Source organism: Podarcis muralis, chromosome 5 (genome assembly GCF_964188315.1).
Source record: "Podarcis muralis chromosome 5, rPodMur119.hap1.1, whole genome shotgun sequence".
Taxonomy (NCBI): Eukaryota; Metazoa; Chordata; class Lepidosauria; order Squamata; family Lacertidae; genus Podarcis; species Podarcis muralis.
Window position 1 is genome coordinate 100,123,021 of NC_135659.1, and position 27,861 is coordinate 100,150,881.

Sequence of the window (27,861 nt, forward strand, 5' to 3'; positions counted from 1 at the left end):
GGCTGCTGCTGCTTCGGCCGGACAAGCGGCGCCAAGTTCGGCTGCCGCTGCCTCCCTAAAGCGCACGCGCGGACTCCCAGCGACGCGTGCGCAGTAGGGCCCGGCCGCCGCGCATGGGCGGTGATGCTCCGGTGGGACTTTTGTCGCTCATTCCCGCTCGCCGGTCTCCCCCGCGGGAGATATTTCGCTCCGTCAGAATTGTGACTTCCGGCATGGGGCGAACTCTCGCTTTCTCCCGGGCGGCGCGTGAGGAAGGGAGAAGCGGGGGGGAAGGCGGGAGGCCTGGGGGGTGTTTGGGGAGGGGGAGAAATAGGGGGCCAGTGACCTGCGACCCGGGGCCACTTCCAGGGCCTTGCCGGCGGCCTGACCCCGCCCACTCGCGGGACTCCGGCCCCAGGTGAGGCAGTGTGGCTCAGTGGGTAGAGCGCGTGCCCTCCGGGCATAAAGGCCTGGCCAGGCCCCCTCCTGCAAAGTTGGACCCCAAAGAGACAGGCAGTCTGGGCCAGGGACGCTGCCAGGCTAGACCAGAGGGCTTGGTCCCTTGCAAGGCATTGCAGGGGGTCAGGCTGGATGACCCTCGGGGAACCCCTTCCAATTCCGCAATGCTGCGATTCCTGCACTGCAGGGGGGTCGGGGCTGGGTGACCTTTCGGGGTCCTTTCCAGTTCTACAGTTCCGGGATTCCCAGGCCGCTTCCTTTGAATGCCAGAGGGCTTCTCTTTCTCTCTTCAGCTCCAGGCATTGGCCAAAGCTGCCCTGCTCTGCACACACTGGGGTAGCTAGCCATGCAGTGAAACTCTTTAAGGGACCTTGAGACTGCCTGCTGTTTGTCAGAGAGCCTTCCTCTAGTTTTTTCTTGTTATTTCCCCTCTTAAGGCCAACAGAAGTTACGTCAAGGGGCACATTGGGCTTGTTACCTTTTTTATTTATTTATTGTGTTTCTCCTCCTGCTCCTCCTGTAACCTGAAAGCTGCTCTCACAGAACTGATTTCCCCTTCCCTGCGCAGGATGACGACGACCGGAGGAGAGGCCTGAGTCGAGGGGGGGAAGGCCAGGCCATGGCTGTTTTCGACACCCCGCAGGAGGCGTTTGGGGCCTTGCGCCCGGCCTGCGTGCAGCTGACCAAAGCCCAGACGGCGGAGAACGTGGAGCTGCTCCACTCCCAGCTGAAGACGGTCAGCGACACTGCCCTGCAGGAACTCCAGGAATATGTCCTCTTCCCCCTGCGCTTCACCCTCAAGATCCCAGGGCCGAAGCGGGAGCGCGTGGTCCAGACCGTGGCCCAGTGCGTGGCCTCGGTGCTCTCCGCCACGTGCGTGAAGAAGCCCGATCTGCTCCTGGAGCTGTTCTCCGAGCTCTGCGTCTGCCTGGCCTCCCCCTCCAGCCCGCAGCAGCTGGCCCCTCTGTCGGAGGAGCTGAAGGAGGCTGTCTTGCAGGCACTGCTGGCTCTGCTGCATTCGGCTTCCGGCGACGTCCTGGCGACTCTGTACCAGCCCTCCAACCTCCCGCACCTGGGCTTTGCCGTCTCCTTGCTGCTCTCCCTGGCGGAGCAGGAGAAAGCCAAGCAGCTGAAGATCACGGCCTTGAGATGCCTGCAAGCGCTGCTTCTGCAGTGTGACTGCGAGGGGGGCCACCGGCCACTGGATGGCGAGGAGGCAAAGCGTTGTGGGGATCTCTTTGCTTCCTTCCTGCCTGGGATCTCCCTCACGCTCTCCCGGATCATTGCGGGGGACGTGAAGCAAGGCCATGCCGTCGTCGTCTCGGCCGTCAAAGTCTTTTCCCGGACGTTAGCTTTGGTCATGGCAGATGAGCAACTGGCGCAGATCCCGCCAAAGACGGAGGCATCTGTGCAGGGGCAAGGCAGGCTCTCGGAGCTTGTGGTCCATCGAGACCCCGACTGGGCAAAGAGCACAGCAGCCAAGCTCTCCATCCTGATCACGAAGGTGGTTGGGTCCGTGTCCGTTCACCCTCACTGGAAGGCGAGGATGGAGCTGGTGGAAATGGTCCAGCTCTTGATGGCGACCTGCGGCCGGTCTTTGGTCGACTCTGCCAGCCAGCTACTGAAGGCCTTGGTCGGCCTCGTCAATGACGAGAGGCCCGAGATCCGAACTCGGAGCAACGAGGTCCTGCGGAGCGCCACGGAGCAGGGAAGGATGGCGGAGAACCGCCTTCTTGCCGACATCCTTTCGGAGGACCTCCACTCCCTGGCCACCGCCCTTCCCCGCCTGATGAGCTCCCAGGATGACCAGGGCAAGACGGTCACCTTGAACTTGCTCCTCGGGTACTTGAAGCTGCTGGGCCCCCGGGTCAACCTGGTTCTGAACTCCGCTGCCCACCTCCACCGCCTCTCCAGGGCCCTTGTGCAAGTCCTGGAGCTGGACGTGAAGGACGTGAAGGTGGTGGAGGAGCGGCGTCTCGGGAACCTGCCAGGACCTTCGCAGCACTGCAGCAGCGCCCAGAGGAAGTGCTTCCGGTTCTTTGCCGACGAGCGCATATTCTCCTTGCTCCAGCAGATCTGCCGGGTCCTCGGATACTACGGGAACCTCTATTTGCTGGCGGAACATTTCCTGGGGCTGTACGGAGAGTCGGCTGTCTACCGGAAGCAGGCGGCGATGGTCCTCAATGAACTGGTTGCTGGAGCAGCTGGGCTGGAGGTGGACGTCCTTCATGAGCGGGAAGAGGTGACCAGTGCTGAGGATCTCAGAGGCGTCGTGGCTTCTGTGCTGGAGGAATACGTGGACCAAGCCAACTGGCACCTGGTCACCAGCATCGAGGCTGAGGAGGTGGCCAGCGAACCGGAGGCGAAGCGCTCCGGGCTCCTTGCCGTTCCGCCTGGCCAGCCCCTTCCTCTCCCAGATGCCAAGCTCACCGTCCACGCCATGAACGGCAACATCTGGCAGATTTGCATCCAGCTGGAAGGGGTGGGCTGCTTTGCTTCCGCGCTCAAGCAGGACTTCCGCCCGCTGCTGATCTCAGCCTTGTACCCCGTCCTGGAGAAGGCAGGAGATGCCACGCTCCTTATCAGCCAGGCAGCCAGCGGGGCCATGGAGGACATCTGCTGTGCCTGCGGCTACGGCTCCATCCCGGACCTTATCAACCAGAACGCCGACTACCTGGTGAACGGCATCTCCTTGCACCTGCGTCACCAGGCTCACGTGCCCCGTTGCTCGCGGGTCCTGGAAGCCATGCTGAGACACTCGGATGCCAATGTGCTGCCCCTGGTGGATGACGTCATCCAGGACATCCTGGCCAAGCTTGACCTGCATCACGCTGACCGGGCGGCCTCGTTCCTTGGGGTCATGCACACGCTGCTGCTGAGGATAGGTACCCATTCACTGCCATGCTTTCTTTCAAGGAACTCAAGGCATAAGTGGCTCTGTTTCCCTCTCACAGGGACGCGGGTGGCACTGTGGGTTAAACCGCAGAGCCTAGGGCTTGCTGATCAGAAGGTTGGCGGTTCAAATCCCTGCAACGGGGTGAGCTCCCGTTGCTCAGTCCCTGCTCCTGCCCACCTAGCAGTTCGAAAGCACATCAAAGTGCAAGTAGATAAATAGGTCCCGCTCCGGTGGGAAGGTAAACACCGTTTCCGTGCGCTGCTCTGGTTTGCCAGAAGCGGCTTAGTCAATGCTGGCCACATGACCCGGAAGCTGTACGCCGGCTCCCTCGGCCAGTAAAGCGAGATGAGCACCGCAACCCCAGAGTTGGCAGCGACTGGACCTAATGTTCAGGGGTCCCTTTACCTTTACCTTTACTTTCCCTCTCACAACAACAGCCCTGTGAGGTAGGGCTTAGCTAAGGGATAGCAAATGGGCCAAGGTCAGGCTTTGTGGTCATGAGGAATTCGAACCCTGCTCTTCCAGGTCCTAGTCCGGCAATCTAACCACTTTGCCACCTTGACTCAGAGTAGGAAATCCACAGCACCCCCTCCAAAATGGGGGACCTCTGTCTTGTCTCTGCTATCCCAGGGGTCCTGGCCTCGGTTTCAATGTGTGACTTAATTCACCCATTTCTCCCTTTCAGAAATTCTGTAGCCAAGTTAGGAAATGAACCAGGGCCTTGTATCCGTGCTGGTAACATCTACTCCAGTGGTTCCCAAACTTTTTCAGGCCATTGCCCTCTTGGTTCCACATTCGCATCCCCAGTGCCCCCAACCCTGTAAAAATCACTAATCAGGATAGCAGTTTGCCCAACCCACTAAGGAAGAGAACGGCACAATGAAATTCAAAATGGTAACAATTAGTTCCATGTTTATTCAAAATCCAATTAAAACTATTTAGTTTAATTAATTCAACAAAGCCAATGAACTTGAGTCAGTGATACCAGCTTTTCAAATTCGGTTAGTCCTTTAAACCTCTCGCACCCCCTTCCTGCACCTTTGCCTCTTAGTGCCTTCCTAGGTAACCCCACTGTCCTCCATGGGGTGGTGCTCCCCACTGATCTGCACTGTGTGGGGACGCCAAATGACTCAGGAATAACTGTTAATCTCTGCATGGGATTTCCTTCAGAGGATGCATACATCAGGAATGCATATGTGAGAGTAATATTCAGCACTGAGAGTTATAGCCAACTAAATCATACTTGCGAGTAGACCTATTGAAATTGAGGCACCTATGTCATGCCTTTTTAAATTTCAATGGGTTTGCTCTGGGTACGATCAGCGCAGGATTCATCCCAGAGTTATTCGGAGTCAAGATCTACCTGTTTAGAAAGGAACAAATTGAATTCCTTGAAACTTCCTTGGTCTGCAGCCTGATTGTCCCAGTTGCAGAGGAAAGCCAGGATAATTTGTAGCTGCTACTATGTACTGTACAGTACCTCTTTTTGTTTTTTAGAACTTTATGAAGGAATCAAAATATCTTACACAACGAAGCGAAACGAATCTGGTGGTGACTTGCTATCATAGTTCTATAGTATAGGGGAGCATGAACAGGTTGATTAAAATCAGACCAGAAAATGGGATTATCGTTCTCTCGGGATCAAAGAGGGCTTGTGGTAGTGGATTTTGGTATGTAGTCAGCACCAAATAAATCTGGTTTCGTGGGAATTTGCCAGTTCCTTAATGCATGTCAGAAACATCCATCATGCGAGGGCTGTTGCCTTGGTGGTGTCTCGTAAAACACACATCAAATGATTCCACTCTTCTGCAATTGGGATGTGTAGGGCCTTCTGAAACCAAATGTGAAGGGAAAAATCAAACATATTTCTCCATTATTGAGCAATAGTCAACCTAGCCGCAGCCAACAAATATATAATAAGAGTTTTACAAACTAGTTCTGCACGGTTTTACGAACATAGCCTGGCATGGAGATTCGCTGCGCTGTGTCTTCCCTGTGTGGTTTAGCCCTCTTTCCCCAAATTGGGACTTAAATCTATATCCCAGCTGCCCAGAATAGAACCCATTTCGTAGCCAAGTTCAGGATTGCTGTGTTGGGCTTGAGGAAGTCACACTTTCCTCCTCTTGGCAGCTTCCTGGTTTGTTGTGGAGCACCGAACAGAGAAGAATTTGGAGCACGAAGGGGGCCGTTTCTCGGGAGCAGCTGAGCAGAGTGAGGAAACGCCTTCCCCGCCGCTTCTCACCGCAGAGGCCATGGAAGAGTTCTTCCTCGAGTACGTGAAGCAGAAGCGGATTGCAGAAGGCAATCTCACAGAGGAGGAGGAGGAGGAGGAAGGTCAGTACAGCTGGAAGCGCTTCAGGTCTCTGGTCGGAGCCCAGAATGCTCTTCCCCTACACTTATGACCCACTTATGACACTTATGGCCATAGCTGCATTTGGGAGAGCTTGATCTTTTTAGTGCCCTTCGGAACTCCCTGCCTATTGACGTCAGGCAGGCGCCTTCACTGTACCCTCTTTTGGTGCCTGCGAAAAACATTCTTGTTGCAGAGGGCCTTCTCAGTAGTGGCGCCTGCCCTGTGGAACGCCCTCCCATCAGATGTCAAAGAGATAAACAACTACCATATTTTCTGCTCTATAAGATGCACCAGACCACAAGACGCACCTAGTTTTTGGAGGAGGAAAATAAGAAAAAAAATATTCTGAATCTCAGAAGCCAGAACAGCAAGAGGGATCGCTGCGCAGTGAAAGCAGCAATCCCTCTTGCTGTTCTGGCTTCTGGGATAGCTGCGCAGCCTGCATTCGCTCCATAAGACGCACACACATTTCCCCTTACTTCTTAGGAGGGAAAAAGTGATTCTTATGGAGCAAAAAATACGGCACTTGATATTTAGAAGGCATCTGAAGGCAGCCCTGTTCAGGGAAGTTTTTAATGTGTGACATTCTAATGTATTTTTAATCTTTGTTGGAAGCTGCCCAGAGTGGCTGGGGAGACCCAGCCAGATGGGCGGGGTACAAATAATAAATTATTATTTATTTATTTATTTATTTATTTATTTATTATTGTTTAGACCAGCCTACCCAGTTTGGTGTGAGTTTTAACCTGCTTTGAGTCTATTGCTATTTTAACTTTTTGAAAGTTTTGAAAAATTGTTAATCTTTCATAGATTTTGTTGTTGTTTAGTTGTGTCCAACTCTTTGTGACCCCCTGGACCAGAGCACGCCAGGCACTCCTGTCTTCCACTGCCTCCCGCAGTTTGGTCAAACTCATGCTGGTAGCTTCGAGAACACTGTCCCACCACCTCGTCCTCTGTTGTCCCCTTCTCCTTGTGCCCTCCATCTTTCCCAACATCAGGGTCTTTTCCAGGGAGTCTTCTCTTCTCATGAGGTGGCCAAAGTCTTGGAGCCTCAGCTTCAGGATCTGTCCTTCCAGTGAGGACTCAGGGCTGATTTCCTTCAGAATGGATAGGCTGGATCTTCTTGCAGTCCATGGGACTCTCAAGAGTCTCCTCCAGCACCAGAATTCAAAAGCATCCATTCTTCGGCGATCAGCCTTCTTTATGGCCCAGCTCTCACTTCCATACTGCTTTGAGACTTTTTTCCTACAGTCAAGCAGTGCAGCATAAAGTTTATGAAATAATTATTTAAAAAATGTTCCACCCTGTATCGTTCCCATGAGTGCCAACCCTCCTTTCTTATTCCCAGAGGATCAGCTGCCTTCTCTGGAGCCAGAAGCAAACGAGCAGAGCCTGGAGACAGAAAGCGTGTTGCCAGCCCATGCCCAGACCGCCAAGGCCGTGATGGAGAGATGTGCCCACTTGCTCTCCGACAAGAGTCTCCATGTGCGGCTGAAGGTACGCCTTGGAGCAGCAGCCAGGCCACCAGACTCTCTGCTGTTGGCCCAGCCCTGGAGATGGTATCTAAGTGCCAAAGCCCTTGCTTTGAACATGTAAAACAGCAGTGAAACGAGTTGCTTCGAGCATGTCCGCAGTCCCTTTTCCATGTGTCTGAGACTGATGGGCTTGGCTCCCAGCTCAAAGGGCTGATCTTAAAACCGTCCAGAGGCTACCCTTGGGTATGATGCGAAAAATGGGTTACATGACACAGTGCTTGGCCTCCTGTCTTGAGGAGCACATCCTCTGTGTCTGGATGCTCTGAGATAAGGGTGTCAGGTGCCCTGGGTCACCATAGCAACACCAGCGAGGTTGAGTGTATGATTTGCAGAGTCTTCGCTCTTCCGTTGGTTCAGGGATGTGGAGACAGATATAATGGTCTCCAGGGCATTGTTTTTAATAAATAATAATAATAATAATAATAATAATAATAATAATAATAATAATTTTTTATTAATACCCCACCCTTCCCGGTTCAGAAAACCGGGCTCAGGGCGCCTAACAACAAATTTAAAACACTTAATTGATGCTACAAAAAACAGCATAAAATACAGTATCAAACGTGAATAACAATAAAATCAAAAATCAATTTAGGGGGGAAATCCATCCAATAAACATTAGATGATCACCAGGGCTAGCTGGCTAAGTTAGTCCTATTTGGGGCAGCAAGGAGACCAGGGGAGAACCAGCTGTGGGATCCCAGAGCAGGTAATCTTCATAGAAGGGGAGGGGGAGGGAAGGATGGGGAATAAAAGATCAGGCTAAGTTCAAATTGAAAGCCAGGCAGAATAGTTCTGTCTTACAGGCCCTGCAGAAGGAGGTCAAATCCTGCAGGGCCCTGATCTCATGGGACAGAGCATCCCACCAGGTCGGAGCCACCACTGAGAAGGCCCTGGCCCTAGTGGAGGATAGTCTGACTTTCTTAGGGCCCGGGACTTTTAAACTATGAGTATGTCCTGTTTTCCTGATCTTGTGCTGATGTTGAGCCCTGCCCTGTTTGCTGTCAGGGTCTGACTCTGAAGCTGTCGGAGGAAGAGGCTGTAGGTTTTACACAGCAGCGTTTCGCTAGCATGGAAGGAGTGCTGGCAGATCTCTCATAAGTAGATAGTAGTGTCTAGCTTCGTCTTGTGTCTGGAGACAAAAAGCACGTTGTTCCTTTGAACTGTGTAGGAGAGGAGTTTTCCCCTTAACCGGGCACTCTGGAAGAAGGCCTCTGCTGGGAGCAAGAAATCTCTGGAGACTCTCCTGGGGCTCCACACCCTCTGCCAACACATTACGCAAGTTGAGGGGTGGTCAGCTACCAACTGACTCCCGCAAGTGACCAACACATTTTAGTGTTTGAAAAAGAGATCAAGGGCTGTTTCCTTCCCAAGGTGAGAACAAAGAACGAGCGCTGAACACTCTTATATCGCAGAATCACTCGTCTAGCTGTCTCCACCTCCGCTAATGCCCTTGTGTTTCTCCTCTGAATTCTCCTGCGCTTCCCCTGGCAGGTCCTGGATGTCTTGGAGCTCTGCGTGACGGTGCTGAGCCCCCACGAGAGCCACCTCCTTCCCTTGGCCCATCGGACGTGGCCTGCCCTTGTCCACCGCCTGACCAAGGACGACCCCCTGGCCGTTCTCAGGGCCTTCAAGGTGAGACTGTTCAGAATCCTCAACACCCACCCACATCCCACCGGGGCCAGGAAGGGGCTGAACTTGGCCCCTGACGCAGTTCCGGCAAGGGAGGAGCCAGCCGTCTTGACCACAGTCTGGTTTCATGGGCATGATCTGCGGAATTTGGGGCTTCCCCTTGTATTGAATCTTTGCAGATTCTGAAAATGAAGGGTGCTAAAACGTCGTAACGTGGCTTGGGGATTCAAAATATATTTTGGTTAAATTAATATAATTTAGTTTTCTCGGTAAGGAAAATTGCATGGAAATCATTGATTGCCAGGTATTTCCAGTTACATCACCACCATCGTTTAGCATTAGCTGACATTTTCAGAAGGTGAAATTAAAAGTTATTTGGTTTTCCAAAAGCAGTTTACATGATTCTTCATCAGATGTAGACTTACCGAGCTAAATGCTGTCTAGTCACAAAAATAATAGCAGATTTTAATTCCTCACACCCAAAAACACATTTTAAGGAAAGAGATTTGCAGAAATTAAGTTCCTCCCCTAAAATAGCACACCATAGTTTAATAAAACTTTTTTTTTTTTAAAAAAAAGAGTATGTGATAATAATAATAAAATTTTATTTATATCCCGCCCTCCCCAGCCGAAGCCGGGCTCAGAGTGGCTAACAAAAGTAAAAGTAACACAGTTTACATAAAATCACAATCAGTTAATTGAAATACATTCTAAAATCAATTCAGAATAAAATCAATTCAGAATAAAATTAATGGAAACCATTGGGCTAGAGTTCTATGAGGATTACCAAAGGAGGGGGTCAGACTGTGCCTTGGCCAAAGGCCTGGTGGAACAGCTCCGTCTTGCAGGCCCTGCGGAAAGATGTCAAGTCTCGCAGGGCCCTGGTCTCTTGGGACAGAGTGTTCCACCAAGTCGGGGCCAGTACTGAAAAGGCCCTGACTCTGGTTGAGGCCAGCCTAACCTCCCTGTGTCCTGGGACCTCCGAGATGTTTTTGTCTGAAGATCGTAAGGTCCTCCGTGGGGCATACCAGGAGAGGCGGTCCCGTAGGTACGAGGGTCCTAGGCCGCATAGGGCTTTAAAGGTTAAAACCAGCACCTTAAACCTGACCCTGTACTCCACCGGGAGCCAGTGCAGCTGGTATAGCACTGGGTGAATGTGATCCCGCAGCGAGGACCCCATAAGGAGTAGCATTCTGCACCCGCTGGGGTTTCTGGGTCAGTCTGAAGGGCAACCCCAGTTTCTGAATACCAGCTGCTGGAAACCACAGAAGGCCAATCGCCACAGTGGCCAACCAGACGCCTGTGGGGAGAAACCCACACGCAGGATTCGATCACAGGAGCCCTTCTCCCCTCCTGCAGTTTCCAGCAATTGGCAGTGAGAAGCATTGCTGCCTCCAAAAGAAGGCCAGTCGGCCGATGAGAACAACGCATATTTGCAATAAGCAAAACAGGGAATAAAACTAACAGCCTGACAGTGCGGCCCAGCGCTGAGCTCCGTAGTGCTAACTGATTCATGGGGGCACCAGGTTGGCTTCCACAGCTGGAGCCTGGCTGAAAAAGCAAAGTGAAAAACGGTCACAGGGGAAAAGTGGAGCAGCAAAGAGGAAATCTCCCTCCCTATATTTCATCTCCTATTTGTTTCTCAAGGGCTGGTGCAAGATCTGCTTTTTAGGGGGGGGGAATTGTGCTCCCCTTTTAGAGAATCTAGCCCAGCTGTGCGCCAGCAGATTCTTCCAGTTGCCAGCTAACGTGGCAAGGAGGAAGTATTTGATGCCCTCCAGGCTTCCAGCTCCGAGATCTGGCCTACGAGGAGAGCGTTTGAAGTGCAAATGGTTTGAGCGACTTAAAGCTAAAAGCATAATACACAGGGGCCCCCACCTGGGGGGGGGGGACAAAAAAAACCCCCAGCCAAGCCTGCAATACCCAGCCAACATCTCAAGGACCAGGCAGGATTTTTTTGCGCAGAGAGGAGAAGACGTTATCGAGGAACGCAGTTACCTTTTCAGCATTTTGAGATATCCTGCCAAGCAGCAGGGAAGGTGATACTTTTTAATTATAGAAATCCCTTTGATCGCGGTGGCCTCCTTTCTGAAACTGCAGAGAGGGAGGGAGAGAACTTCAGTGCGGCAGGGGACCCAACCCTCCCTGTGCTGGGCGGGCCTCCTCTTGGCAGCCGAGTTTAGAATCGTAGAAATGAGGAGTCGGAAGGGGTCCCAGGGGTCATCTAGTCCAACCCCCTGCGATGCCTAGAGGCTTAGCAGTTCTTGCACTTTCTTGTCTTTAGTCCTTTGCATGATGCTGCAGGCACCCCCAACTTGCACAGTCGCTCTTATACACAGAGCTGTGCGGCACTGTGCAAATAGTGTGCAAGCCCAACCTGAAGTATTTGCTCCAAGCCCCCCAGATTTGGGCTGAACGTGGCATAGAGAAATAATAATAATTTATATTCCTAGCCCGCCCATCTGACTGGCTCGCCCCAGCCACTCTGGGTGGCTCCCAACAAAATATTAAAAACACAATCAAACATTAACCATTTAAAAACTTCCCTGCCTTCAGGTGTCTTCTAAAAGTCAGATAGTTGTTTTATCTGACATCTGAGGGGAGGGCGTTCTGAAGGGCGGGTGCCACCACCGAGAAGCCCCTCTGCCTGGGTCTTGTGGCAGATCGCCCACTCAGTTCAGATTCATGCAGAAAGCAAGACTGGGTGTGAGTGGCCTGGCACAGAGCGGCTGTGCTCTGAAGCAGAATGAAAGAGTCCTGCTTTTCATCGCAGGGGAGAAGGGGAATGGAATGGAGTATCCCGGGAAAGGGCATAGCTGGCTGGAAAACTGCACAGGAGCCCTCGATATGGCAGCATTTGGTTGCAGATTGCACTCATTCCAGCAAATGGGTCTTGCCTCTGTGAATAAGAGCCTGTCTGGTGGAATTTCCACAGGTGCTGTGCACTTTGGGAGCCCACAGCGGCGACTTCCTGCGGCGGCGATTCTCCAAAGACGTCCTGCCCAAGCTGGCAGCCTCCCTCGTCACCCAGGCCCCGGTCAGCGCCCGGGCAGGGCCCATCTATAGCCACACCCTTGCCTTCAAGCTACAGCTCGCCGTGCTGCAGGGCCTTGGGTCCCTATGCAAAACTCTGGACCTTGGTGAGTAGTTAATCTGTGGAACTCCCTGCCACAGGAGGCAGTGACCAACCTAGACAGCTTTAAAAGAGAATTAGACAAATTACAGCAGCCGAACCTTTGCAACCTTAGGATAACGGAGCTTGGAAAAAACTATTTAAATATCCCTTCCCAAAAAAACCGGAAGCTTTTCTACTGGGGTTGGTAGGCGATGAATTAAGAAAAGCAGACCAGAGACTATTTATGTATGCTACAACTGCCACCAGAATCTTAGTAGCCCAAAAATGGAAAACTCAGGAAATACCAACACTAATGGAGTGGCAGACAAAAATGGTTGAATATGTAGAATTAGCAAAACTGACTCACAGGATCCGTAACCAAGAGGAAACAAAGTTCAAAAAGGAATGGAGTAAATTTGTCGAGTATATAGGTAATAACTGTAGAAGTTTAAAGACTGTAGCAGAATTAAAATAAATCTTGTGATGTGTATAAGAACCTGTGAAAGAGAAAATTTAATATGAAAGCCTGTTGAAGGGAGGGAAGTCTGTGCGCGATAGAGCGTGTAGAAAATAAGCAGACATACGATCGTTGAACTTTAGAGTATTTATTTTGTTTGTACATGTTAAAGAAAACTCAATAAAAAGTGTATAAAAAAAAGGATAACGGAGGTTGTTGCTTGGGAACCGCAGCACAAGGGGCTCTGCCAGCCTGGCGCTTGGGAACGAGCCGAACTCAGGGCTGGCAGAGCTGCTTTCTGCAGGGGTCGTGTGTGCATCTCTGCCTGCCCAGTGCCAGGTGAGAAAGTCTTTAGCATCAGCCTTTAGTCTTTAATCAGTCTTTAACATCAGCAGTTCCATCTAGACCATGGGCGCATTTCAGCCCTGTTCTTGAGTTCGTTCAAAATCTAAAACAGCTTATCTTGTATTCCTTTCTTTGAATTTGTGCCATTTAGGTTTTTAAACCTTTTTTTAAAGCCTTGTAAGGACTGCAACTCCCTGTGCTCCTGCCTTCTCAGGAACCGAGTTTCCCTTGCCTACCCTGAGGCCTTGATTCACTCTGCAAGCCCTAAACCTTGCCTTTGTTTGCAGATGCAAGCCGACGCTCTGCCCACCCTCCGGGGCACTCCCTGCGCGAGTCGTCTTCCGCTGACACTTCTCTCTTCCTGTTCCCACAGGTGAGGGCGACCTGAATAAAGTGGAGGACGCCTGCCTCCCCTACCTCAGCGCCAAGCAGCCTGCCAAATTGCAAGAGGCCGCCTGCAGGTAATGGAAATGCAGGCAACACAAAGCCTTTCCTGTTGTACCCGGAACAGAATTTCATAGCAGTGTAGGGTTCCCTCGGCCATCAAGTCTAATCCCCCCTCTCTGCAGGAAAGCTGCCCCCTCCTAGATCCATAAATATGCTCCACAAGCAACACCACAAAGCCGGCTGCTACAGGTGACTCACGCAAGTGAGCCAAGGTGCAGGGGGCCTTGCCCTTCACTCAACAAGGACCTGCATTCATTCATTCCATCATCATCTTTATTTTATTTATACTCCGCCAATCTAGCTGGGTTTCCTCAGCCACTCTGGACAGCTTACAGCCTATATAAAACATAGTAAAATATCAAACATTAAAAACTTCCTGATGCATTTATACACTGTTTAGGGAAGGTTTAAATGTTTGATGTATTATTGTGTTTTTAATATTCTGTTGGAAGCCACCCTGAGTGGCTGGGGAGGCCTGGCCAGATGGGTAGGCAATAAGTAATAAGTTATTATTTATTATTATTGCTGCTTGATTGTTAAAAAAAAAACAACCTTGATGCAGTTTCCAAAGGGAATAAAACAGTAAAACTATCTGTAAAAACAGTAAAAAAACAAAAACCCAGCCCTTTGAAACATCCCAAAGTCAGCTATGAACTAAAAAGAGATTAAAACATACATCCACTTTCTACATATGCGGACAGTCCTTGCCAGACCAAAAAGTTTGGAGTCCAGTGAAGGTGTTTGCCCGAGGCCAAGTGGCAAGGGGTTCCAGAGTGCAGCTGCCGCCCCACTGAAAGACTGAGTTCTTTCCAATGTAGAAAAGGCATCCTGTGGCCTTGTATCAGTGCCAGCTCTGTTGATCAAAGCGGTTCAGTGGGCACATGTGGGATCAAGGCGACCTCGTAGGTAAAGTGCTCCCAGGTTTTTCAGGGCTTCCTATACTAATATTGACACCTTCAACTTGGCCCAGTAGCAAATTAGCAACCGGTGCAGATTTCTGAGCACCCGCAGGTGTTCTCTGTGGACAAGGCCCCCCCCCCCTCCGGTCAGCAATTGTGCTGCAGCATCCGGCCTCTTGGGATTCCAGTTCCAGGTAGGTGGACCAGCCAATGAAATCTTCTCACCATACAAGTCTCTTTGGAAAAAGGCAAATTTGGTTCAGTGGGAAGCCTGCCTCACCCTGCCTGCTGTTTTCACCAAACCAGGGAAAGGTGGCTCTCCCCCAACACACCCATTTTCTTTCTGTTTTCTCTCTTCCGTCCCTTTGGCCTTGAACGTCACCTGCGCTTGCCTGAGCCCAAGTCTGTTTCTCTCCACCGCTTGGCAAATCCTGGAAAAGGACCAGACCCTCTGTTGTCGTCGTGGCTTCTTAGCTAAGGTAAAGGGACCCCTGACCATTAGGTCCAGTCATGGCCGACTCTGGGGTTGCGCTGCTCATCTCGCTTTATTGGCCGATGGAGCCGGCATACAGCTTCCAGGTCATGTGGCCAGCATGACTAAGCCACTTCTGGAGAACCAAAGCGGCGCATGGAAACGCCATTTACCTTCCCGCCAGAGCGGTACCTATTTATCTACTTGCACTTTGACGTGCTTTCGAACTGCTAGGTTGGCAGGAGCAGGGACTGAGCAACGGGAGCTCACCCCGTCACGGGGATTCGAACCTCCGACCTTCTGATCAGCAAGTCCTAGGCTCTGTGGTTTAACCCACAGCGCCACCCGCGTCCCTGTGTCGTGGCTTCTTAATTGCTCTTAAATACATGTACAGCAAGGAAATTTGGAGGAGGAAAGAAACCCCGGTCAACTCACATTAATAGCAGAAGAAGCACCAATGGTTCTGTTGATAGGGCTCCAACCTGTTGGGATGCTGCCAGGGACAAGGGGGCATTTGGCAGCCCCCAGGTGGCTTCGGCAGCCAGGCAAACTCCGGTTCTCGGAACAGCATCAATCAGCAACTCGAGCCTCCGAAACCTTCAGAAACTGAGCACGCTCTTCTCAGCAGAGTGAATAAATCTACACAACGGAAGTGGCAGACAGAAACATGTGTAAGCATTATTTACAGGCGTTTATTCAGCATCAGGAACAAAGGAAAAACATGTCTTCTTCCCTTCGTGTCCAAGCAAACCAGCAGTACAGCAAAAGCAATATACAGCGGAAGTTCCCAGCAGACTGTGCTGGAAGTAAACAGGCATGTGACCTACAACAACTCCACATATCTGTTCCTCTTAAGGAGGAACGGAACATCAATATCCGAACACAACAAAGGCCAAAATGCCCTGGGGGCAGGGGCAAGTGCTGAGGGTCCTTGCTCTGTCACAGTGGGAGCGAAAGACCTTTCCCATCTCCAGAGTTTCTGCAAGCTTAAGTTCAAGTTACGTAAGCCTCTCCCTTCCCAGAGGTTAAGAGGACCTGCTTTGTGGACGCCCAGCCTGAGTCCTTCCTGCCAAACAGAAGACTGAGAGAAGATGCAATAGCCATCTTCAGAGATCTGAATGGCTGTCACATGGAAGAGGGATCCAGCCTGCTTTCTGCTGCTCCAGAAGGGAGGACTCAAACTAATGGATTCTAGTTACAAGGAAGGAGATCCTGACATTAGGAAGAACTTTCTGAGCCTAAGAGCTACCCAACAGTGGAACAGACTCCCCTGGAAGGTGCTGGACTCTCCTTCGCTGGAGGTTTTTAAGCAGAGGTTGGGTGGCCATCTGCCAGGGATGCTTTAACTGAGATTCCAGCATTGCGGGGAGGGGGTTGGGCTAGATGGCCTTTGGGGGTACCTTCCAATCTTCTTTTTTTTAACGCCATGCACTAGCAGAGACATCAGTAGTGATATATGGAAGTGAGAGCTGGACCATAAAGAAGGCTGATCACCGAAGAACTGATGCTTTTGAATTATGGTGCTGGAGGAGACTCTTGAGAGTCCCATGGACTGCAAGAAGATCAAACCTCTCCATTCTGAAGGAAATCAGCCCTGAGTGCCCACTGGAAGGAACAAAAACTGAGGCTCCTGAAGCTGAGGCTCCAATACTTTGGCCACCTCACGAGAAGAGAAGACTCTTTGGAAAAGACCCTGATGTTGAGAAAGATGGAGGGCACAAGGAGAAGGGGACGACGGAGGAAGAGATGGTGGGACAGTGTTCTTGAAGCTACCAGCATGAGTTTGACGAAAACTGCAGGAGGCAGTGGAAGACAGGAGTGCCTGGCATGCTCTGGTCCAGGGGGTCACGAAGAGGCGGACACGACTAAACAAAAAATAACAGGGGTCAGCAAACTTTTTCAGCAGGGGGCTGGTCCACTGTCCCGCAGACCTTGTGGGGGGCCAGACTATATTTTGAAGTGGAAAAAATGAACGAATTCCTATGCCCCACAAATAATCCAGAGATGTGTTTTAAATAAAAGGACACATTCTACTCATGTAAAAACTACGCTGATTCCCGGACAATCTGCGGGCCGGATTTAGAAGGCGATTGGGCCAGATCCAGCCCCCGGGCCTGAGTTTGCCTACCCATGTTCTATAATGTCGCTTGTTACTCTAAACTAAAAAAAAGGCCCCAGGTGCTGCAACCTTTCTTCATGGACAAAGTGGGCAGAGAAATTTTTTTCTCCCTGTCTCATAACACACAAACATCCAAGTTGAATGTTGGAAAATTCAGGACAGATCAAAGGAAGTCCTTCTTCCCTGTGAGACCAGAATGCTGGCCTAGGTGGGGCACTGGCCTGATCCTGCAAGCTCTTCCTATGGTCTTCACCATCAGCTGCAGGGCCGCAGGTTCCTGCCCACCCCCACCCCCCAGCCTGCGCCCAAGAGGCTATTCTTGGAAAGGCCAGGGCACCGACGACAGCCTTTTTGCACCGCAGAGAAGCTTCTGCGCTGAGCAGCCTGCTTCCAACTTGCCCGGACGAGCCAAACCCATCGAGACGCTCCAGCTCCGTTCAGCGCAGACCCGGTGGGTTTGCACAAGCCAGCGATGCCGAGCCATTTCTCGCCACGGTTAAACAGGCGCCTCTCCGTGCTCCCAGCTTGGGCTGCTTTCGTTCCCCGCATCCCCATCTGCATCTGCCAAGTTGCCAGCTCTGGTGCAGAGCCCTGCCAAGCGAAAGCTTAAAAACAAAGTAAAAATCAATAAGCCGCACTTGAGCAAAGCAAATACAAAGGCGAGCACGTCTGCTTGGATTAACCCGGGCATCTTTCGCCATGGAAACGGAGGTTGCTTGGAAACTGCTGGAGTACATTCATATATATATATATATATATATATATAATTGCAGGAGTCAAGTTGGTCCTTAAGCTGCACAGCCCTCTGGACCGCCAGGGCAGAATCTCGGCCCAAGAGGAGAAGGGTCTCGGCGTGGAGGGTGGGTCATCCCAAGGTCAGGCTGGACCTGAGATGACCAGGCAGGATGTGGAGGCGCCCGACGGAAGGGGTCAAGGATGCATCTGCCATGTCAGGCTGGGGAAGACAAGTAACCAAACAATTAAACAATTGCAAACAATTATCAGTAATATCCAAGGCAACAATGTACCAAGTACAACAATGCAATGTCAATATAAACTCTTTATATTATAATCTATACAGAACATTAAACAGTATGAAAACAAAATAACAAATAAAATAAGTCTTGTAAGCGTTTTTTCAGAGACTTGCATAGTCTACAACGACTTTCAGAGACTTTTAAGACTTATGTTTATTTGGATCTATGTTTTCAAGAGAATCCATCAAGAGCGCGTATCTTGTGACTTTCAGAGATTTGTAAGATTTCTGTTTATTTGATTTTGCAGGGAGTACCTATTTCATATACAGTCATACCTCAGGATAAATATGCTTCAGGATAAGTATTTTCGGGTTGAGCGCGTTACTTCCGGGTTTTGCTGCTCGCGCATGCACAGACGGTCAAAATAAAGAAGCAACTTGTATTTTAACCGCCCTGAATCTTCCAGCATCATTGGACATGGCTTAGTGAGGACTTGCAGCAGCTGTGCCCAAGCTCTGCCGGCTTGGAGGTCCTGGTTCAATCCCCAACATTTCCCCTTAAAAGATCCCTGGCAGGAGGACTGGGGAAGGGGCCTTTGCCAGCGGCTGTGGGGAGCGCTTGCCAGCCTGAGGGTGCCAGACTGCCCGTTTGGCTCGGTGCGAGGCAGCTTTGTGCGTCTGTTGACTCTGGCCGCTGCCGCCCGGTGGGGTTCAAGTGAGATTAGGTTGCCGGATGGCGCCCAATGCCCAGTGGGCTCTGTGGCTGTTGCTGCCCAGACGAGGCATCAGTCAGGGTATCAGTCAGGGCTGCAGAACTTGCAAGCTGGAGTCCCTGGTGGAGTTTCTCAGGTGCAAAGGCTCTAGTGACGACAGCCTGGCTCTTGGCATCGTTTTGTAGGCACAGGATTGGGATGAGGGACAGGGATGTGATGGAGCATCTGTGAATCATAGCACTGCAGAGTTGGGAGGAGACACCCAGGGGTCATCTATTCTAACCCCCTGCGATGCAGGGAATCCCAGCTAAAGAATCCCCACCCAACCTCTGTTTAAAAACCTCCAAGGAAGGGGCATTCGCCACCTTGGAAGGCGTAATGGGTTGCATCACAGTACCCCTTCCATCTCTTCCTCTGTGATTTGGGGAGCCCAAAGGTGTCCTCTCTGTACATCCTAAGGCATTGTAGTACTTTTCTCTTTCCTGCAGAATCAATCCCCTGTCTCTGCCTTTTATTTATTTTATTTTATTTTATCCTTTTCATTTCATTTCATCTACAGTCATACCTTGGGTTGAAGCTGTTTCAGGTTGAGCGTTTTTGGGTTGCGTTCCGCGGCGACCCAGAAATAACGGAACACATTACTTCCGGGTTTCCCCACTCGTGCATGTGCAGAAGTTCAAAACATCACGCGCATGCGCAGAAGCGGCAAATCGCGACCCGGGCATGTGCAGACGCGGGTTGCGTTTGCTTCAGGATGCGAACGGGGCTCCTGAACGGATCCCGTTCGTATCCAGAGGTACCACTGTATTTCATTTATCTCCTCCATGGAGTTTGAGGTGGTAGGCATACCTCTCCCCTTCCTCATTTTATCCTTACAACGACAAGCCTGCCAGGTAGGTTAGGCCGAGAGCGAGCGCTTGGCCCACAAGGTCACAGCCAGTGAGCTTCGTGGCCCAGCAGTGGACCCGAACCCCGGTCAACTGGGTCCTAGTCCAGCACTCGGTAACTGCTGTGCCACGCTGCCTCCGTACTCAATGAATAAGCGCCCTTTGTTGTGGAGCCTGTCTGGTCCTCCCGCGCGGTTCCTTGCCCAGGAGGATGGATTTCTCCAGGTCTGCCAGCCGTTTCCTAGGCCACGGAAGAAGTGCTTCGATTATCCCTCTAGGAAAGGGCTCTGCTGAATCCCAATCAGACCTGAAGAGCCTCTCCTGGTTTCAAGAGCGGTGGCTTGGCTGCGGAGAGCATCTAATTCCAGCCTCGGAGGCCGTCTCAATGGGCACAGCGCAAACACACCTGCCGCAAAGAGGCAGCGAAGCGGCTGAGCTGGGTGGTGCCTTGCCTGGTACAAACAAGAAGTTGAAAAAGCCATGCAAATCCATTAAAAAGAGAGAGAAGGAGAGACCAGAGGCCTTCTCTGCCTGAAGCCAAGTCTTTGGTGTTTGGATTTTGCCCAGTTTCCCGCAGCAGCTCTAGAGGAGGCCAGTGACTGTCAAACTGCCCACCTCTGGGAGGGTAATTCTGGACTGATTTGCCTGGAGAAAAGCCACAGAAATCTGCCAGGGGAATCACACAAGTTTGGGGGGATCCGGCTTGGGCTGCCTAGTCAGTGCCGTGCTTTGGAACCAAGTTGCTTCATCAGTTTGATTTGATTCACTTATATTCTGCTTTCCCACAATGAGCTGTGGCCAAACCATATTACAGCAGACATTCAGAGCATCAAATTACGGAACGCTGGAAATACCGCTGTACAAAATGCAGAGCGTGTCAGTAAATTCAAAAATGACAAAAATCAGCAATTTGGCTCACTCAGAATGACTTCAGAAACCAAAACAATCTAGGCTTTAAGTACATAAACACATTTCAATTTAAGCTGTTTAAATTTTTCAATCCTGATTAAGGCAATTTGTAGCAAAGTAACAGCAGAACAACCACACCAAATTTACTGGTGTTTTGGCCAATCAGGGGCCATTATCTGCAACAGCAGCTCCCACACCTTTGGAACTCATTGCCTCTTGAGCTCAGCATGACCAGCAGACTGCAAACCTTTTTGGAGAGTTCTTAAAACTTTCTCTCGAGGTGGAGTGCCTGCCTCATTTCTTTGATTACTGTTGGCTTTGATTATATTCTAGCAATTTTGAGTGGGCTTTTAAAGAGAAAAGCATGATTTATAGACACCAGGTCCCTCCACTGAAGCCAGTGTGGTGGAGTGGTTAAGAGTGATAGACTCGTAATCTGGGGAACCGGGTTCGAGTCTCCGCTCCTCCACATGCAGCTGCTGGGTGACCTTGGGCCAGTCACACTTCTCTGAAGTCTCTCAGCCCCACTCACCTCACAGAGTCTTTGTTGTGGGGGAGGAAGGGAAAGGAGAATGTTAGCCGCTTTGAGACTTCTTCGGGTAGTGATAAAGCGGGATATCAAATCCAAACTCTTCCATAACCCCCACCATGTACATTGGCTTCTGTACCTGATATCTGCGTTGGAGGACGAAGTCCCATAGAAAAGCAGCAGCAATGGCAAGATTTATAAGTCAGTGAGAAGGTAGGCTGCACAATGAAACTGTTTGCAAAATTCTGTGAGAAGGAGAGAGAGAGAGAAGGAAAGGAACCGCTCTGTTGGCGTCAGCTGGGTCAGCCTTCCCCAAACTGGGGCTCCCCAGTTGCCTTTGGACTACAATTCCCATCATTCCCCAAGCCAGCATGACTGTAGTGACTGGTCTGATGGAAGAAGCTAGAGTCCAAATGAAGAAAATAACAACAACAACAACAACAACAACAATTTATTTATACCCTGCCCATCTAGCTGTGTTTCCCCAGCCACTCTCGGCGGCTCCCAATCGAGTATTAAAAACAATACAGCATTAAATATTAAAAACTTCCCTGAACAGGGCTGCCTTCAGATGTCTTTTAAAGATAAGATAGCTACTTATTTCCTTGACATCTGAAGGGAGGGCATTCCACAGGGTGGGTGCCACTACTGAGAAGGCCCTCTCCCTGGTTTGCTGTAACTTGGCTTCTCGCAGGATGGGAACTGCCAGAAGGCCCTCAGTGCTGGACCTCAGTGTCCAGGTAGAATGATGGGGATGGAGACGCTCCTTCAGGTATACAGGATCGAGGCCGTTTAGGGCTTTAAAGGTCAACACCAACACTTTGAATTGTGCTCGGAAACGTACTGGGAGCCAATGTAGGTCTTTCAGGACTGGTGTTATATGGTCCCAGCGGCCGCTCCCAGTCACCAGTCTAGCTGCCGCATTCTGGATTAGTTGCAGTTTCCGGGTCACCTTCAAAGGTAGCCCCACGAAGAGCGCATTGCAGTAGTCCAAGCGGGAGATAACTAGAGCATGCACCACTCTGGCAAGACAGTGCACAGGCAGGTAGGGTCTCATCCTGAGTACCAGTGAAGAGCACCAGGTTGGGGAATCTCAGCAGCCACGTCACACTTTGAATTTTGTGTATGTGCAATTCCTACTTTTAATAGAGCAAGTTTGGGAAGAGATCATAATGTCATCTCAGGTGTTAAGCTAAGTTTGTGTGTGTGTGTGTGTGTGTGTGTGTGAGAGAGAGAGAGAGAGAGAGAGAGAGAGAAGGTATGTTTGCGTAAGATAGATAGACATTCCTTCCAGAGATTTACTTCTTTCTCTCACAGCCTTTTAAAAATTTAATCTCTGAACCAGTTGCTTTATGTAATCACATTCTGAAAATGCAGCTTACTCTGAAGCCACAGCTATTCACCTCCGTGTGGGAATCTATTGATGAAGGAAGTTTAAAATAGGAAGTGGCAATGCCTTTAATCAGGACTCTCTCGTTTTTTCCTGGGCTTCGGCTCGCAGCAAATAAGCATTAAGGCGGAGAACACTTATTTAGCACATTGCAATTTCCAGGGTGCTGACTGTGCCGTGAACCAGAACCGTATTTTGGGGGGAAGGTGTGGGGAAGAAACAAGAGGCTTTATCCAGAGGCAGGGCTCCAAATGAGTTGAGACAGGGCTGGTGTTCTCCGCAGCCGTCCAGGATCAAACATATGGATTGCAAAGCAACCAGGATGAATTAACATCCTTTGCCATTGATTAGGTGGAGCGAGGCTGGCAGGGAACCATCTCTGCGGAGCAAAAATGGTCTCCGGCCACCCAGTCCAAAAGAAAGGAAGAAAATTATTGTGGCGAGGACAGAGAAGAAGTTGTTTGATTTGAAAGATGAGCCAGTCGTTGCAGGGACTGGACTAGGAAGGCAAGACTGTCCTCACCTGCGATGTGAGCCTGGCCTCGGTTTGCTGCAATAATGCTGTGTAATTATGAAAAGCCACACCTTGCACCCATTAAAAAAACCGCTGAGCCTCCAAAGTAGGAATTTGGGGGAAGCCTGAAAGAGGGCAGAGTCATGTGAGACTCAGAGGGAAACCACCTCTGACCATCATTCTGAATGATGCGATTTGGCGATTCGCTTTTTACGATATGATAATCTTTATTGTCATTGTCCCATACAGTTCAAGAAGGACACTGACAAACTGGAACATGTCCAGAGGAGGGCAACCAAAATGGTCCAAGGCCTGGAAACGATGCCTTATGAGGAACGGCTAAGGGAGCTGGGCATGTTTAGCCTGGAGAAGAGGAGGTTAAGGGGTGATATGACAGCCATGTTCAAATATATAAAAGGATGTCATATAGAGGAGGGAGAAAGGTTGTTTTCTGCTGCTCCAGAGAAGCGGACACGGAGCAATGGATCCAAACTACATGAAAGAAGATTCCACCTAAACATTAGGAAGAACTTGCTGACAGTAAGAGCTGTTTGACAGTGGAATTTGCTGCCAAGGAGTGTGGTGGAGTCTCCTTCTTTGGAGGTCTTTAAGCAGAGGCTTGACAACCATATGTCAGGAGTGCTCTGATGGTGTTTCCTGCTTGGCAGAGGGTTGGACTCGATGGCCCTTATGGTCTCTTCCAACTCTATGATTCTATGATTCTATAAACTGATTTTTTTTAATTGTTATTCACGTTTCATACCGTATTTAATGCTGCTTTTTGTAGCATCAATTAAGTGTTTTAAATTTTTTTGTTAGCCACCCTGAACCGGGGTTTTCTGAACCAGGAAGGGCAGGGTATAAATAAAATATTATTATTATTATTGCTATTGTTATTATGTTGTTGTTCTTGTTGTAGATTTCTTTTTATGTTGAAAACTGCTACAGGTTATGTTGCATGATTTTAGAGGAAAGTTTTCCTTTTATTCTCTGTCGCCCATTGTAAAGGCCTTTGGCTATATACAATAAAATGGATTGACGAAGAGCCCTGTCTTTGACACCCACTTGGACTCTTCTTCAAGGAGGTCTTTAAACAGAAGTTGGGTGGCTGCCTTTCAGGGTTTCTTGAGCTGTGATTCCTGCATTGCGAGTGGGGGTTGGAATAGATGACCTTTGGGGGTCTCCTTCCAACCCTGTGACTTTATGATTCTAGACTTCCCATTGACTCAGCTTCCCCTCCCTGCTTTTGTTTTTGTCTCCGCAGCGTTTTCCTCCACCTGATGCAGGTGGATCCGGATGCCGTCTGGCTCTTCCTCAGCAACGTCTGGTGCCCCCACCCCTACGTGCCCCCCCACCCCAGCCTGCACCCCGTGAAGCTGGCCGGGGTGGAGAAGAAGCGGGGCGAGTTCACCGACAATGTGGGGCGCCTGCTGGGCGAGCTGCAAGGGAGGGAAGGAGCAGTGGCGGCTGCACCCTGAGGGCCACCCTTGAAACCTGGAGAGACGGGAGCCTTTTGCTAGAATCTGGGGGTCCAGTGGTGCTCCAGGCAGCAGCAGGAAGGGGAACAGGAGGGTTGATGGGGGAAGATCCTCAGGCAGCATTGTGCAGTTGCTGAAGAGGAGCGTTGGAGCTGCGCCTCCTTGGGAGAAGGTCTCAGCTGGCCAGAGAACATGACTGCAAAGCCTCTGAGCATGAGATGACTGTGCCTTCCTAGGGACCTCCGCCCATCCGCACCTCGGCTTAAAGTGGAATAGGCACCCCTTCTGTGTCCTTTGATTCCCCCGCTGCCCTCGACATTCTCCTTCTAAATCTGGAATTTCTCTGATCCACGGAAAATCCAAAAGGGACACCTGCTCTGCCTCTCGTTTTTATTGATTCAAAAAAGGTTATGCAATATTCTGCAAAATGCAGTGTTAGGAAACAGGATCTGGTGTGGCAGTTTACCTAGCGCATCTACAAATACAGACATGAAATAAAGCCGAAATAAATAAACCACAGGGCTGTTTTGCTGCGTAGGTGGCAGTGGCTGCAGCTATAGTACAGACATAATGGTTAAACAAGACAAGGTTCCCCTGTTACTCCAAGTTATTAAAGTATTCCGGCGCCCCGAGTCACTATGTTGACCATATTTGTTCGTAGGTCGGGGGGGAGGGGGGAGTCCTCAGCCATGTTCCTCCTGGCTTACAAATGAAGTGAAGTCAGATCAAGCAGGTAGGAAGTTGTCCATTGCCTTTGGCTTCTGCCATCTTGCCCTGGACACCTTTGTCCATGTTTCCCTTCTTTCGACATGGGCGTTTTTGAAGTGGAGGAGCTCCTGCAGGGCTGCTTGAAAGAGCAAATAGTAGAAAGCAAGGAGAACAGACCCCCAAATCCCTGGCTGAAATCGTGTCTGAATATAAACCACTCAGGTGTGCACTAGCACGGGGTGAATCGGTGATGTGAAATGGGGATTTTCCGGGTGAGTCATGAATGGCATGCAGGGTTAATGCAAAGTAGCTGCCTTTCTTCCAGAGAGTTGGGGAGGGGGTTGTGCCAGGTCTGAGTTGATATCTGACTACTTCAGTAAAAACTTCTGTCAAGTCTCTTCTAACTTGCGCTCTACGTGGGGCTACCTTTGAAGGTGACCCGGAAACTGCAATTAATCCAGAATGCGGCAGCTGGACTGGTGACTGGGAGCGGCCGCCAAGACCACATAACACCGGTCCTGAGAGACCTACACTGGCTCCCAGTACGGTTCCGAGCACAATTCAAAGTGTTGGTGCTGACCTTGAAACGGCCTCAAAGGCCCAGTAGACCTGAAGGAGCATCTCCAGCCCGGACACTGAGATCCAGCTCCGAGGGCCTTCTGGCGGTTCCCTCTCTGTGAGAAGCCAAGTTACAGGGAACCAGGCAGAGGGCCTTCTCGGTAGTGGCACCCGCCCTGTGGAACACCCTCCCAGCAGATGTCAAGGCAATAAACAACTATTTTACTTTTAAAAGACACCTGTTTAGGGAAGTTTTTAATGTCTGGCGCTGTATTGTTTTTGATATTTGCACTAGCACGGGGATGAATCGGTGATGTGAAATGTGGATTTTCCGGGTGAGTCTGGATGGGCCCTAGTTAGGGATGCTTGACTTTCCTGTAGGTTAAAAAAAAGTCTTGCAGTTTTCTGAAATCCTTGTCTTGCCAAATATCTCAGCTGCTGCTGGGTTTCAAGAGGGCAAAAGCATGTGCAGGTGCGTAGGGAATGTTGCAGTTTTGCAACCACTCAGTGAGCTCATGCAAAATCTGTCCTTGTTAGCTTGAAGCAAAGAATGCAGATATCTTCCCACTTCCATCCTGCACCATCTCAGGCCAAGGAAATTCAGTGCTCCCTTCTTTGGGAACGTGAGGAGGTGAAAACGCATGGTTGCTTCAGTTGGAGAGGCAAAAAACCCCTGCCTGTGTAGATTTTCAAGAGACTGATGAACCCCGAAGCAAAGAGTGATCCGTTACCCAAGAGCAGCCCAATGCAGAACTTTGCCACCTGCCTCCTCGCTTCTCCACCAATTATTTATCGCAGGCAATCTTTGCAAACTCCGCCACCCATTAATCTCGTTGCTCGGTGGAACCGTTCAAAATATAGTGTGATTTTTTTAAACACGGGGGGGGGGGGGGGAGAAATAGGATGCCACTCTTTCTAACGACGTTGCCATTAAATGCTTGGACTTGCTTCCGAAATAGTAGATCTGGAGTCATTATTCTGCAGCCATGAATGGCATGCAGGGTTAATGCAAAGTGGCTGTTGCAGCAGGGGCTGCCGTTCTTCCAGAGAGTTGGGGAGGGGGTTGCGCCAGGTCTGTGTTGATATCTGACTACTTCAGTAAAAACTTCTATCATGTCTCTTCTAACTTGCGCTCTACGTGGGGCTACCTTTGAAGGTGACACGGAAACTGCAATTAATCCAGAATGCGGCAGCTAGACTGGTGACTGGGAGTGGCCGCCGGGACCACATAACACCGGTCTTGAAAGACCTACATTGGCTCCCAGTATTTTTCTGAGCACAATTCAAAGTGTTGCTGCTGACCTTTAATGCCCTAAATGGCCTTGGTCCTGTATACCTGAAGGAGTGTCTCCACCCCCATCATCCAGCCCGGACCCTGAGATCCAGCTCCGAGGGCCTTCTAGCGGTTCCCTCACTGCAAGAAGTGAGGTTACAGGGAATCAGGCAGAGGGCCTTCTCGGTGGCGGCGCCCGCCCTGTGGAACGCCCTCCCACCAGATGTCAAGGCAATAAACAACTATTTTACTTTTAAAAGACACCTGAAGGCGGCCCTGTTTAGGGAAGTTTTTAATGTCTGACGCTGTATTTTTTTTAATATTTGGTTGGAAGCCGCCCAGAGTGGCTAGGGAGACCCAGTCAGATGGGCGGGGTATAAATAATAAATTATTATTTTCTCTAAACTAAAAAAAATCCCAAATGCTGGCCCCTTTCCTCCTGGGGGAGTCTCTCCACCCCTTGATCATTTCTGGCAACCCTTTTCTGAACCCCTCCCAACTCTGCGATATCCTCATCTGTTGTGTTTTGATGGTACAAGAAAGTGGGAGGGAGGGAAAGAGATGGAGCGGCAGGAATGTCTAGTTAGTTCCTCAACGAAGGTGGAAAACAGGCCTGGTGGCATGAAAAAAATGGAGCAAGCAGCCTCTTCTTTTTCCCCTCTTTCTCCCTGTATTTGATTTCTGGGTCCCCCTGGGCATCACTCCTGCTTCCTGGCCCATTAAGGGCTTTAGCATAAAAGGTGAGGCTTGTCCACATCACATCTATTGATTACAGAGCAAGGTTTACAGCGCTACAGATGAAGCAGCTGTCAGAGGAAAGGCAGGTTTTTCTGGTGTCGTTTGTTAGGGAATAAAAGAGACATTAGAGCATCAAAGCCTCTCCGCGTGTCAGGATTCCCGGGAGAAGGTCGAGGGGAGGGGCACGGGCTCTTGTCTTTTGTTCTCCAGCAAATGGATCGGCTGCCTTTCCCGGGGAGGGCCGCTTCCGATAAATTGAATCCAGGGCTGTGATCCAGAAGAGAAGAAAAAGGATAATCTTGTCACCTGAATGAATGATGGCAGTTCACACTGGGCGTTCGTACTCAAGGTAGCCGCGGGGACAAGCAGCCACCTCTCAGTGGCACTGGAGAAACGGGGCAAATTAATGTTTTCCTCCCTTTCTCACGGAGCCAGCCAGTTAGGCAGGGTGAGGCCACTGCTTCAGGCAGCAGAAGCACC

The 27,861-nt window shown here is 50.4% G+C and overlaps 1 protein-coding gene across 1 annotated transcript; it reads left to right on the forward strand.

Moving 5' to 3' along the window:
- The first annotated feature begins 288 nt into the window (after positions 1 to 288).
- Positions 289 to 26,042, forward strand: TTI1 (TELO2 interacting protein 1). Its single transcript, XM_028735650.2, has 8 exons — positions 289 to 397; positions 1,007 to 3,323; positions 5,465 to 5,668; positions 7,036 to 7,184; positions 8,717 to 8,857; positions 11,790 to 11,994; positions 13,145 to 13,232; positions 23,891 to 26,042. The coding sequence occupies exons 2-8, from the start codon at positions 1,058 to 1,060 to the stop codon at positions 24,102 to 24,104; spliced, it is 3,267 nt and encodes a 1,088-aa protein (XP_028591483.2). The 5' UTR covers positions 289 to 397; positions 1,007 to 1,057; the 3' UTR covers positions 24,105 to 26,042.
- Positions 26,043 to 27,861: the final 1,819 nt, after the last annotated feature.